The sequence below is a fragment of the Misgurnus anguillicaudatus genome, chromosome 24 (genome assembly GCF_027580225.2).
Source record: "Misgurnus anguillicaudatus chromosome 24, ASM2758022v2, whole genome shotgun sequence".
NCBI lineage: Eukaryota > Metazoa > Chordata > Actinopteri > Cypriniformes > Cobitidae > Misgurnus > Misgurnus anguillicaudatus.
The window spans coordinates 4993684-5008230 of NC_073360.2; the positions used below are offsets into that span (position 1 = coordinate 4993684).

The window sequence follows — 14547 nt, forward strand, 5'->3', positions numbered from 1 at the left end:
TCAAAATGCCTTTTACTCAAACATTGCCAAGCAACAAACCGAGTTGCTAACAGTTGCCCCATCTTGCATTGTTGTTACCAAATGGGGGAGTTGAAGAATTTCTGCCTAAAGAAAAGCCATATTTATTATCCAAAGCATGTATGAGTCACTAAAGTTTTCTTTGCATATCCACAGATGTTCTTTACGTTTTTCAGTTCATTAAAAACATACCCAACAGCACTGTGAGCTCAAAAACATAAGACAAACAAAAAAACAAGATTGTATTTTAGTCACCCTGATTTGTTTTCATCTTACCAGTACTCCGAGTAAGAATGAGGGCTGTGTGTGAGCGGGGGACTTTCAACTGTGTGTTTATCATGGAGGTCTTTGCCTCCCAGACACAGGTCGGCTAAAAATGCATCTGGGTTTTAGGAATGCAAACATGCTGGTTTTTGCCTCTATCCCACAGCTTCTTTGACTGTTATGTGTACAAGTGAATCTGAACGCGCAATTCAGGATCTTTAAATATGCAAGAGAAAACCATCCAAGAGAAAAAACGCTTGCACGACTACAGTTATGCAAAAAGTTGATCATTATTTCAAGTGCACAAAGAACTTAATAAATAAATAGTAATTTTGCTGCAATCTGCGAAATGGCAGATTTTGTGCTCTCTGTTGTCCTATAAAGCTTAAAATGTATTGCTTTTTCCAGTGTTCGAATTTAAAGCTTATGGGGGGTCCCCTAGCTAAGCCCCACCCCCTGGCCAAGCCCCCCCATTATAGGGTCGCTGTGATTTGACAAAGTAAGATGTGATCCTGGATCAACAATCATCTAATCCTGGTTTTAATCAAAGAAACCCTAAATTACCCTTAACTCAAACCCTAACGGGCGGTTTCCCGGACCAGGATTAGCTTAATCCAAGACTAGGCCTTAGTTTAATTAGGAAATATAACTAGTTTTAACAAACATGCCTAACTAAAAACATTACCTATGTGCATTTTGAGGTAAAACAAAGGGCACTGATGTATTTAAAGATATGTCAGTGCAAGTTGTTTTCAGTTTGGAGAGCTCTTAAAAGTGTTTTAGTCTAGGACTAGTCTAATCCCTGTCCGGGAAACCACCCCTAAAAGTTTTTTACCCCTTAAATTAGTCTGAAACACTGCAAGGCCAGAGATTTTAAACAGAATAGGGGTGAAATGGGGTGGACCTCAATGCCTACTTTCAAATTACATCATTTTACTATATAGTAGTGGTTAAATGGATTACGTTGCATTTTTAGATCGAATCATTTTCGGATCAGCAAAACTGGGAAAACTGGCTGGGAAAATAAAATAAGAATTAAGAAATGATGAGCATATAAAATAGAAAAGAACAAAGTTACAAATAAAGTAAGATCTAATAGTAGTATTTAGGTACATAAATAGAATCAAATAAACATTAACACTGTCTTCTTTATTATATAAATTAAATATAATTAATCTTTTTAAAGATACAGAAGTGATTTTCCTTTGTTTTCTGTTGTTTAATTAATATAAAAGACAGAAACACAAGCAGATAAGAACTGCTACTTTCAGACCAACACAAAGATTTGACTTCTTTCTGAACTGTTTGCACTCACTTTAAGGGCCCTATTTTTATCACGATCTAAGCGCATTGTCTAAAGCGCACAGCGCAACGTCTAAATGGGCATGTTCGAATGCACTTTTGCTAATTTAACAACGGAAAAAATGGTTTGTGCGCCGAGCGCATGCTCAAAAAGGGTTGGTCCTATTTTTTTAATGAGAGTATTTTGGGCGTAACGTGCAATAAACCAATGAGAGTCTCAGCTCTCATCCCCTTTAAAAGACAGTTGCGGTGGCGCTATGTCTAATCCCTATTTAGATGATAAACTTTGTAAACTGAAAAACTAAGTGGAGGAAGAAGATCCCCAGTTTAAGATTAATGTTAAATAATTGTGTTGTTTTTCACTTGTATTGAAATTGTTTTTTTTTTTTATTAAAACCTTTAAAACCCATTTTTTAGTCATGGAAGTAAAAAAGCAGGCTTTTAATTGCTTTAAATGTATGGCTATCCAATATCATCAAAAAATAATTTACAAGTTTGTAAGAAAAGGTTTGTACTCTAAAAATACTTTGTAACAAACAGGAGATAAAGAATTTACAAACGGCTCTCTGCAAGGTTCAGCACTTGGACAGCATCAGTTTTTTTAAGCATTACTTAAAAATGTTTTTTCATCTCACCATATCCACAGGTACAGAGTCATCATATGATAAGTCTATTTTAGTTGCCTCAAAATAACAACGTGCCAACAATGCGCCTGAACACACCTCGTTTTCAGACCAGAACGCCCCTGGGTGCAAAAGGGGGCACAAATGCATTTGCTATTTAGACAATGCGGCACTAAACGTGAAAATTATAATTGCGCAGGGTAGAAACTAGCAAAAGACACTTGCGTCACGCATTGCGCTGCATTGTGCCAGGTGTAAGATAGAGCCCTAAGACATAACTGACTGTCTTTATGAGGATAGGTGCCAAGACTGGTATTTCAAAATAATTTTGTGTTTGCATGCTTTAGAATCGTGCGTCTCCATACGTCCGCTTATGAGCGTCCATTTGAGTATGTGTGTGCGTCATTGTCTGTGCGCCCACACAACAGCTCACTTTAACATCTTGCGCTCAAATTGTTTAAAATCGCTTTTTAAAAAGGTTTAAAAAACACATACAAAAGTTAACTTTCTATAAATAGTTATTTATTTCTGAATGATGCGTATTTAAGCAATTAGTATTAAAGACACTATCATTGATTATCATTTATGCGTGATGATTTCTGCTTTCCCAATAAAATTTTTTGTGTTTCTTTTGACTTGGTGAACCAGGCAGCTGTCAATTTGAGTGTGTAGCCTTGTCACTGTTATGAAATAATAGTTTGAGAAGAATAAAAAAACCCTGGAAACCAGGGGACCCCCCTCATTTATATTTTTGTGCTTTATGGGGGGTCCCTCAAGGCTTATACTGTAGCAGGTCCGGGACCCCCCAGACCCCCCTCAATTCGAACACGTGGCTTTTTCACTTACCAACCAAAGTTGGTTACACTTTATTTTTCGATAGTCCACTTTAGACATTTTACCAATTATAAGTAACTTTGCAACTACCTGCAAATCTTTAGAGTATTACTGTCTGTTTAATATCTACTAATACTTTATTGTGATGGTTCCCCAGCAATTATTCTATTGACTATAAGTATCTTTGCAGGTGCATATCAACTTACTCTACTAACACTAACCTTTTCCTTAACTCTTACCCCTTACTAATAATCTAATGACAGTTTGTTGACATAAAGTTGCAAACTATGGGAGTTTGTTAGAAAGTAGTTGCAAAGTTATTTGTAGTTAGTAAAATGCCTAAGGTGGACCTTTACCAAAATAAAGTGTAACCCCAAAGTTTAATAATGGTTTTATAACACTGATAAACTATTATTGCATCAAAAGTCTTCTATTTAGCAACTGTTCCAAATACTCAATAATATTCTCAAGTTACAAGAAAACTTTAAAAAAGTTAATTATGTTAAACCTGCATTAAAACTAATCTTTTGGTAACACTTTACAACATGGATCTTTAACAGGGGGTGTGGGGCAACTTGGGGTCTGTGGTGATATGACGGGGGTCCTCCAAATATTCTTTGAATTCAAAGTATTAATTTTTTTTATTGGAAACATTTAATTAGGCATTCAATAAAAATGCATTAATAGGCTTATAATATAAATTATAAAATTATTAGATTTAAATTTTACTTAAATTAAAGTCTATTCAGTAAATGGAAAATGTTATGTAGTATGTTAACAGCATGTATCCGTTTATACATATATATATATATATATATATATATATATATATATATATATATATATATATATAATAATTGCACTATGATGAACTAACAATGATAAATACTTCTACAAAAGTTAATTTCAGCATTTACTAATACATATCTTATTATTTATATTTTAACATCAGTCAATCCACACTGAACTAATGGAAACAATTATATTGGCATTTTCTAAGATGAATAAATATTTAAAAACAATATATTTCTAGTTCATGTCAGCTAATGCATTTACTAATGTTAACAAGTTCAATATTAAAGGCGGAGTGCACAATGTTTGAAAGCCAGTGTTGACATTTGAAATCACCTAAATAAACACGCCACTACCCCAATAGAATCTGGACCTTCTTTTGATAGACCCGCCCCAGTAGACACGCCGCTTACTGCTGATTGGCTACAAGTGTGTTTTGGTAGTCGGCCCAACTCCCTTTTCCAAAGCTTTCTTCAAACATTGTGCACTCCGCCTTTAATGTAAAGTGTTATCAATCTTTGTAATAGTAAATCAGAAAGAAATGTATAAAGAAATATTTTGCTGTTGTTTTGGTCCTAGGTTTTGGCTCCAGCAGTTGATTGGCTGGATTATCTGAACTTCGCCCTCTCACCGCTGGAGTTGAATGACACAGAGCCTGTAGTGGTCTACGCTAAGGAATACCTGCAACAGGTTTCAGAGCTTATCAACAAGACCGACCGCAGGTACAAACGTTTTTATAGTTATCACCAATCGGCAGGCCGGATTAACAATGTTGTGCCCTAGGGTGACCCCCAACCATATTTTAAAGGTCTAGTCATTGCAGGGTGCTTTTTACTAGGACCACTGTAGCCCCTCACTGAAAATTTCGAGGCACACCTTAAATCAGCCTGAAATGCAATTATTCACATTTTCCCCCCAAATAACTGCATTACTGAGAAATACTTTGATAATAAATAGAGTTAGCTCTCTATGTATTTGTTGTGCATGTCATTATGTACAATTGATCAAACTTTCAGAATAGGAAGTTATGAACCAAATAATCATACAACCTCGTTGACTAATTCTAGCCATAAGATACCCCAAAAGACTCAATTTACAACAAAATGTAGCCCACAACATATCAGCAAAATAGCCAAAGCCTTTTTATAAATAGCCATAGAGATTCCATATGCTGATCTTAGGTCAGCATATACAGTTACTGTGCGTTCACACCAGACGCATGTAGTTGAACCCCTGAACATTTTGAGGTTACTCGCGTCATTCGCGCGTGAAATTCTAGTCATTCGAGACATTCCCGCGGAAATTCGCGTCATGGAAGGGGCTTCAGCTACTAGTCACTACTAGAGCAAGCTTCTGATTGGTTCAGATTTTTCAACTTGCGTGTTTCCTGCACAACGTGCGTTCCGCGCCATTCGCACCGTGGCATTCGCCGCGTACCGTGCCGCAGGATGCCTATTCGCGTCTTTGCATTTACTTAACATGTAAATCTCACCCTTGCCGCCTCTTCCGCGTCTGGTGTGAACGCACCATTAGTGTACAATCACTATAGTAAGGTTGTAAATGATTTGTTGCAGGTAACATGCATGATTTTATTAAACTATATATGTATATAATCAGTTCTAGTCAATGTTATCCAGTTAGCATATTGTAATGAGATGAGTGTCATGGCTAAACATCCTTTACACGTTTCTCGTCTCCTATGCTAGGGCACCTGATATCTAAGACCTTTATTTTCATCTATAATGTTTTTGGTATGAATGATTCTCCCACTCTCTCTATATCTCATCTCTGCAATGTTTATAATGACCCCGCGCCTTGTTGCGGTTCTGAGTAAGATGTGTTAAGATGTCATGCGGGGCTGCATAGACCCATCGGTGGATTAATTGAGCGCATGCTGACATAAAACGATGCAAATGAGCTGTAAAACCCCGGTAGCACATTCTGTTTTTGTCATGGGTGCCCTGTGCCACCACCCCCTCGCAAAATGCCATCCTTGGCAGCTGCCCGTGTTCCCTACATCCACCACTTCACACTTGTGGGCTTGCGATCTACTCGTTTTTTTTTTACATGAAATAACAAGTAGAATAAATTCCAAATTTGCAAGTAGCACATGCGAGCCTTTGGTGCCCCCCTACTGGCTGGAGCGCCAGGGCACTCGCCCAATCCCATCTATGGATAATCTGGCCCTGCCAATCAGATTTCAGTGTAAGGAAGTCCCCAACGAGGATGCATGTGTGGTTTATGAACCAGTTGTTAATGATGCTAGTACATTTTCTCCTCTTACTTGTGTAATGCTGTCATCTTACTTTACATGTATAAATAAATTAATGATATACATACAGAAAAAGAGAATTGTCATTTCCTACCCATTCTGACACATTGGGCCAGGTTTAGTTACAGCACACGTTTTTTGCCATGAACTACTGTCAGGGTTTACTAATGACATGCAGTAAAAATTTGCAGACCCTAAATTTACTGTTTGTGCTGCTCTTGGTATTGTGCTGTTTAGTCAATCTGACCCATTGTCTCCTTTTGGTTTCAGTCTTTTGAACAATTACATGATGTGGAACCTGGTCCAGAAAGGAGCATCCAGTCTTGACCAGCGCTTTGAAAATGCTCAGGATAAGCTACTAGAAAGTCTCTATGGGACCAAGAAGGTAAGCAGTGAATAAAAAGCAGGATCTGTCAAGCTGTAAAAATGTCCTCTGAAAAGTACAGTGAAAGTAATCCATGCATATTCCACAGTCAAATCATTATTTTTTGTGTGACTACTTGTTTCAGATAACTAAATGATTTCATTAACTTTGTAAATTTGTTTCCTGTCCAGTCCTGTACCCCGCGCTGGCAAACATGCATTGGAAACTCAGACGACACTCTTGGTTTTGCATTGGGCGCTCTTTTCGTCAAAGCCACCTTCGACAAACATAGCAAAGAAAATGTGAGTCGTTTGCATTCAGTTTAATCCTATTTGAAGATGATAAAATACAGACTAAACCTAAGGTCTCTTGTGTTGAATGTAAAAGCTCAGAGATGATGCGAGTCTGCCACCATGTGGCGGCAGCGTGCAATGACTGCGTAACCTCATCCTGTCTTTACTCGCACAGGCCGAGGAGATGATCAATGAAATCCGCACGGCTTTCAAAGACGGCTTAGATGACTTGCGTTGGATGGATGATTTGACCCGACAGGCTGCCAAGGACAAGGTTAGAGCCGATGAGAGCTGCATGGCTCGATAAGCAAAACTTTCTGATTTGTCTAGGATTCGAGTCTGCGAAAACAGCTGTTGCTTGCCAAGAAATTCAGTTCAAAGTGTCTTTTTTGACTCTAGGCGGATGCCATCTATGACATGATCGGATTTCCAGACTTCATCCTGGACCCCAAAGAGCTTGATGATGTGTATGATGGGGTGAGTCGACAAATACTGTCTGAAAAATCCAGCTATGACCAGCATCAGCTGGTTTAAGATGGCAGTAGCTGGTTTAAGCTGGTCCTCCCAGTCTGTCAAAGCTGATGGGTTAGCTGGTCTTCCAGTCTGACCAGCTAAGTCCAGCTAGACCAGCTTGCTACACCAGCAATACCAACTAATACACTGCAAAAAATGATTTTCAAGAAAAAAAATCTTAGTATTTTTATCTTTTTTTTTCAGTAAAAATATCTTAAATAAATTCTTAAATTAAGATGCTTTTTCTTGATGAGCAAAACGACCCAAGAAAATAAGTCTAGTTTTTAGAACAAAGATATCAAATTTAAGTGATTTTGTGCATAAAACAAGCAAAAAAAAATCTGCCACTGGGGTAAGCAAAAAAATCTTAAACATTTTTATTAAACATTAAATTGAAGAAAAAATCAAGAAAAATTAGCTTTCCCATTGGCTGATTTTTTTTTTTGCTTGTTTTATGTACAAATTGGATATTTTTGTCTAAAAACTAGACTTATTTTCTTAGGTCATTTGCTCATCAAGAAAATACATCTTGATTTAAGAATTTTTAGATATTTCTACTGAAAACAAGACAAAATACTAAGTAAGAAAGTCATTTTTTGCTGTGTATAGTCCAATTATTTATGTCATTAACATTACCCTTATGTATTTGGCAAAGATTTTTATTAGTCTTGCACCAAAATTTCTGTGCTCATATGGATATCCGATTACTTTGAATAATATCTACTGATAACAATAGATACCGCTAGCTTCGTTTTTAACTCCCGTTTTTTTTTTATTGTCGTGAAATCCTAGAAGTGCAGAGCGTACAAACTGCAAATGTATTGTCATTGTGACCTAATTTATAATAACCACACAGCATGAGTTCTGTCCTTTTTGATTGCCAGGATATAATCTGCCCTGATTATCGGCCATTTTTAAAGCTCACATAACACACAGTGTTTCTGCTTATCTCATGATAACCTTGAGTATCTATAGAGAATCACTGCATCCTTCATATCTCAAAAGAGTTTTATCAAATTTATAAAAGACAGATCAGCTGTACCGCGTAAACACAACCGCCTCGAAGCGTACCACGGGAGGAACGAGTCACGAGCAAGCAGAACACACAAAACATTATCCTATTATCTCTGAATAGTTTATAATTCATTTCATGTCTGTGTCATTATATGCACTTAAGTGCCTTTTTCCAACAGAACACAGACATTTGATGCAGTTTTACTTGGTGCGTGTGCTACCCCAGATAAAAAAACTACATCTATTGTTTCCATAAGGCTGGCATACTTGAAAAGCTGAACAAGCTTATTTTCTACTCACAAACAACAACAACACACTACTTCAGTGACGTTGCCTTCGTGTCAGCTCTCGGTTGGTGTGCGCGTGCGCTATTCAGGTTTAAGTGCCCATATAATGACTTCTACTGTACCGGGGAGGGTGGGGGTGTTCTCTCTTATGCAACTGATTCAGAAGTCGAAAAAAAAACTTTCCGAAACTTGTAGATAAGAGGAGTGCACTGCCAAAAAATGACTTTCTGACTGATGTATTTTCTCTTGTTTTTAGTACAAATATCTAAAAATTCTTAAATCAAGATGTATTTTCTTAAGGAGCAAAATGACCTAAGAAAATAAGTCTAGTTTGTAGACAAAAAAATTAAGTGAATTTGTGCTTAAATAAAAAAAAAATCTGCCAATGGGGTAAGCAATTTTTCTTGAATTAAGTGTTTAAGAAAAAAAGTTCCAAGATTTTTTTTTCTTACCCCATTGGCAGATTTTTTGCTTGTTTTAAGCACAAATTCACTTAAATTTTATTCTTATTTTTGTCTAAAAGCTAGACTTATTTGCTTAGATTATTTTGCTCATCAGGAAAATGCATCATAATTTAAAAGTCTTTAGATATTTGTACTGAAAACAAGACAAAAATACTCAGTAATAAAGTCATTTTTTGCAGTGTGTGTTTGGCACAGATATACTCACACGTCACACGTCCAACACACGTTATAATTTATATATTGTTTACATTGCTTAAAATGTTTATTACCATAAATTGAATTTTTGCACATTTGATTATAATTTAAAATGTTTAATCAAACAATATTTCATATTTTGCCTGTAGTATGAGGTCACAGACGACAACTTCTTCCAGAACACCATCAACTTTTACAATTTCTCAGCACGAGTGATGGCCGACCAACTCCGCAAGCAACCAAACAAAGACCAGTGAGTTTAAGAGTTTGTGCATTTGTGCAAGAGAAAACTTCAGGTTATCATATAGGGGTGAGCGGGGCACAAACTAACGCAGGGTTAACTGTAACACGGCTACTTTACATATTTCTACAGGGCCTAGAATTTTGTGCTTTTGGTCTTTTTCTCTTACTGTCAGAAGATCTTCTGTAAATTTGTGAAAGGTTTTGATGTGTTTTGGTTAAGATATTGAAAAAAAAGTGTTTTGGAGGCATGAAAAAAAATTCTTCATCTTATTTTTTTTCTGAGTTGGGTGTGTAAGTCACCAAATCCAACCTTATATTATTTTAATCACTGTCTTATTACCTAAAACATAACAAACATGTTAGCAACTCCTAGTAACTGATAGCTAATATTGAAATTATTTTTACACAGCGGGTTTAGTTGTCACACAGCGTTACAACTAAGCCTCAGCTATACAATGATAATGAAATGAAAACAATGTAAATACTATTCATCAAAATGATAACTGTTAATAGAATATCAGAGGAAATAACTCACAATTATCATTGATGCATAATAGATGGATGGTTAGATGAAGGATGATGAATGGATGGATATCTATCTATTATAGGCAGATATATAAACAATATCCAACTTTAGTATATAGGCTACACAGAATTTGATTGAATTATTTGTGTTTAAACCAAATTGAACCCCTACATATGGAGTAAGTTGTAACGTTTGCACTCCTGTCAATTTCAGTATAATTGTATGATAACGATAACTGTTTAAAAAACATTAATCTAACTTAAATATTTTTTGAATGATGCCAAAGCCAAAAAGTGTTACTTTGTGGCCCGCTCTCATTACTGTAAGTTATATATGTTTTGCGATACCTAATGTCTAAATATTTGCTTGTGTAGATGGAGTATGACTCCGCCCACTGCAAACGCATACTACATGCCAACCAAGAATGGAATTGTGTTTCCGGCTGGAATCTTACAGGCTCCATTCTACGCTCAAGATCACCCTAAGTGAGCAGTCACCATTGAAATAGCCAGCATGCTTTAAGTGTTAAAATCTATTTTTACTCATTGTGGATGTTTCTTGTGTCACAGAGCTCTGAACTTCGGTGGCATTGGTGTGGTCATGGGTCACGAGTTAACACATGCATTCGATGATCAAGGTTAGCAGACACCCAAGCAAAGTCGTGCAGTAGTGTTGATTTTCCTGAAAGGAAAAGGACATGCTATACATTTTCAATGTGGTATATAATAAAGCAATAAACCCTGCAAAGCAGTGGGTTACCAGTGCATTTTATAACAGCTAAGGGGCGTTGTTAGGCACGACGCGAAGCCCCCTTAGCTGTTATAAAATGCACTGGTAACCCACTGCTTTGCAGGGTTTATTGTGTTTATAAAACGGTTACATCATATGCATAGCAGGGTTTCACAAAATAAAACACAAATAAGTTGTAATTATATTAGTACAAATATTACTCTTCCGCCAAACAAAGTAGTTCCTCAGAATCAAGTGTGGCTGCAACAGAGCGCAGTTCACAAACAACACAGACGCAGCAAAGACACAATAAAAATATGATTAAAGACTGTGGTGTTTATTTATATATATCAACATTCATCTAATTTATACATTAAACTTTATATCGTGCAACTGTTGAAGTGATGATCAAATATGTTTGTAAGCATGCTTAACTTTTTCCCCGTCAGTGTTTTTTTTTTAAGTTGCCTCCCAGTTTTAGTTTAATGCCTAACAGAAAAACTATCTTCTTTAAATAAACATAAAATATCAAATGAAAGAACAGTCCATCCACTTTCCAACAACATCAAAAAACGTTTCATCCAACCTTCATTTGTTCTCTTATCAGTTATCACCTCTCAAATTTTCAGTTAAATGCGGAGATAATTCCATTTTTGTGAAGAACTTTGTAAGAGATCAGATTCAGAGCCTGATCAAAACACACGTCCACCACAACGCTGTTGTGTCGAGTGAATGCCTCAGTGTTTAAGTTGTGTAAGATTGCCATCTAGTGGATAAGAGCGGAAATATCAATAAGACAAAAAATAACGAGAACGTTTTCTCTTTATTGACGAAATGTTTTATTTATTGACATTTATCTGGATATCGCCATAATTGTGCAAAGGTAGAAAAATTAAAAAATGATTCAAGACTGGTGTTTATTTTCATAAATCAGTACGCAGCAACAGTGGCGCAGTGATACTTGTGATGCGGTCTGAACCGTGGGTTTACCGGGGTATTTTATCACGGCTTAGAACGCGTTTCAACCAATCAGAATGAAGAACCAGAACGAGCCGTTTTATAATGTTTGATAAGGTTTCCTACACAAAAAAATAAAATAAATAAGTTATTAGTTTTACTAAAATACAGTATTGTGCAAAAGTCTTAAAAGAGTATTTCACTTTCATAAAACAAAATCCAGATAATTTACTCACCTCCATGTCATCCAAGATTTTTCTTCATTCAGTCAGGAGGAAATTACGTATTTTGGGAAAACATTGCAGGATTTTTCCCATATATTAGACCTCAACACTTTACAGTTTCAATGCAAACCACAACTTTTCATCTTGGACTAGGTGTGTGACGCTTGCTTATTATGTAATCATGTTGAGAGGTCCCTTATGAAAACTAACCATAGTTTTACTACAGTTCCAACCAAAAATACATGGTTACTGTAGTACAAAAATTTGTATCATCCAACAACATCTGAACGGTTATCTTTTTCCACACTTGTAAACACTGCAGCGGTGGTTTCACATACGTGACCTTGCGTGACAGCATGCGTGACCTTTCAGCATGATTATGTAATACGTGAGGTCACGCTGGCACGTCACATAGCTAGTGGAAGACGAGAAGCTGTGGTTTATTTATTTATTTATTTGGTGAAAATGACGATGGTTTCGCTTGATAAGACCACTATGCTTCGGTTGGGATCGTTCAGAGTCCTTTGAAGCTGCATTGAAACTGTAAACCACTGAGGTCCACGAAAGTCCACTATATGGAGAAAAATTCTGGAACCTATTTTCATCTCCACTAAACAATGAAAGACATAAACAACTTGGATGACATGGGGGTGAGTAAATTATCCGATTTTCTTTAATGAAAGTGGAGTAATTTGTATTAATGACCATGAATATATAGTTCTAAACTCTCTTTATTAAGATACAAACAGAAAAAACTGGAATAGTGTACACAAAATGTACTTTTCAGAACAAAATGGCTTTAAGGGGACTGAAGTGATGTAATCATTAGATTAGAAATGATTGTTTCCTTTCATTTGGCCTATACAGTATATATGCAACTATGTGCATATTATGTGTATGGAGTCCTGAAAGTTCCATTGAAAGCTGTGTCATTGTTTATTATTATCATACCGTATGTAATAATACACACATTGTACAATCTACCTCCTTTCCACAGGTAGAGAGTATGACAAAGAGGGAAACCTGCGACCGTGGTGGCAAAACTCCTCAGTGGAAGCATTTAAGAACCGCACCGAGTGTATGGTGGATCAATACACTCAATATACCATCAATGGAGAGCATATTAATGGAAAACAGACGCTAGGAGAAAACATCGCTGACAATGGGGGTCTAAAAGCTGCTTACCATGTAAGTTACTTCCCATTCATAAACATAACAACATACTAAATTACATCACTCTCAACTTTATAACTTAAAGTTATAGTTCACCCAAAAATGAAACCGTTCATAAGCCCCATTCACTTCCATAGTATTCTTTTTTCTTACTATGGAAGTGAATGGGGTTAATGATTGGTTTTGTTACAAACATTCCTCAAAATATCTTCCTTCATGTTCATTAGAACAAAGACATGTATACAGGATTGTAGCAACATGAGAGTAAATGATGAGAGAATTTGACTTTTTGGGTGAACTATCCCTTTAAAGGTCCAGTGTGTGAATTTTAAGAGGATCTGTTGACAGAAATGCATTATAATCTACATAACTATATTATCAGTGGTGTATCAGTGGCGACATTTTGCGCTGTCATGTTTCTACAGTAGCCTCAAATAGACAAACTGCTCTACAGAGTATATTTCGTCACTACATTGTAGGGGTGTAACGGTTCTCGGTAAAGAATCAAATCGTCCCGTCATCCTCCCACGGTTCGGGACGCACGTGCACCACGGTGCACCGTGTTTAATTCGATCACGCATTTCTAATATAGTTTAGTGAAAATAACAACGCATAAAACTGCTAATGTATGGTTTTGAATAAGCTCTGCATGTGTTTACGTGAGAGTACCTGTCCAATCAACTCCTCGTATGCAAATCTGTTGCCAACCTCACAGTTCCTCCTCACGTGTTGGTGTGTGTGTGTGGCGCGGACCGTTTAGCGCGGCAAGCGAAGGAGAAAAGACGCTAATAGAGGAACCGCCAGCTTCATTTAAGTCTACTGCAGCAGCGATGCTCAAGAAAACGTGCATAAAACTGTACAATTTGCGAGTGCTGTATGCTCAAGGCAATACATCTAATATGACGAGTCGCTTATTGCGCCATCATCACCAGGGTGTTGTTGATAGCACGCGATCACAGGTGAGACAGAAACAGCACACATTGCCTTTGTGTTTAAATGTTAACAAACTGATCTTCTTGCGAAAAAAAACTTGAAGATAGTCGCATAAAAAGTGTTCTAAGCTATTTTATGTTCATTTTGAAGTTACTGTAAACATGCTATGCTACATGTAGTATAAAATAATACAAGTGCTCTTACATGAAAATGTTGATTTTGGCAGAGGTTAAAAACGGCGTAGGTTTTTATTTTTGTAAAGAAGTCTGTTGTGAACAAAGCGTGACGAAACGCACCGAAACCGTGACCCTAAAACCGTGATACGCACCGAACCGTGAGAAATTTGAACCGTTACACCCCTACTACATTGTCGCGTCTTCTCTACGCGTTCCGAAAGGGAGGGAAGCTGGGCTGAGCCATTAGTTGCAATTCACAATATCGCCACTAGATGCCGCTGAAATCTACACACGGCACCTTTAAAGCTGAAGTGTGCCATTTTAAATACTACAGTACTTGGTTCCTCCTGA

The 14547-nt window shown here is 36.8% G+C and overlaps 1 protein-coding gene across 3 annotated transcripts in view; it reads left to right on the top strand.

Moving 5' to 3' along the window:
* ece2b (endothelin converting enzyme 2b) overlaps window positions 1-14547 on the top strand; it is a 94175-nt gene that overhangs the window by 77767 nt on the left and 1861 nt on the right. For all 3 annotated transcript variants that reach the window (XM_055195688.2, XM_073863155.1, XM_055195690.2), the window contains 9 exons: window positions 4413-4555; window positions 6376-6490; window positions 6661-6771; window positions 6938-7036; window positions 7162-7239; window positions 9385-9488; window positions 10379-10489; window positions 10574-10641; window positions 12912-13102. In XM_055195688.2, coding sequence (XP_055051663.2) covers window positions 4413-4555; window positions 6376-6490; window positions 6661-6771; window positions 6938-7036; window positions 7162-7239; window positions 9385-9488; window positions 10379-10489; window positions 10574-10641; window positions 12912-13102 — 1020 coding nt within the window. The remainder of the gene's footprint in view (window positions 1-4412; window positions 4556-6375; window positions 6491-6660; window positions 6772-6937; window positions 7037-7161; window positions 7240-9384; window positions 9489-10378; window positions 10490-10573; window positions 10642-12911; window positions 13103-14547) is intronic.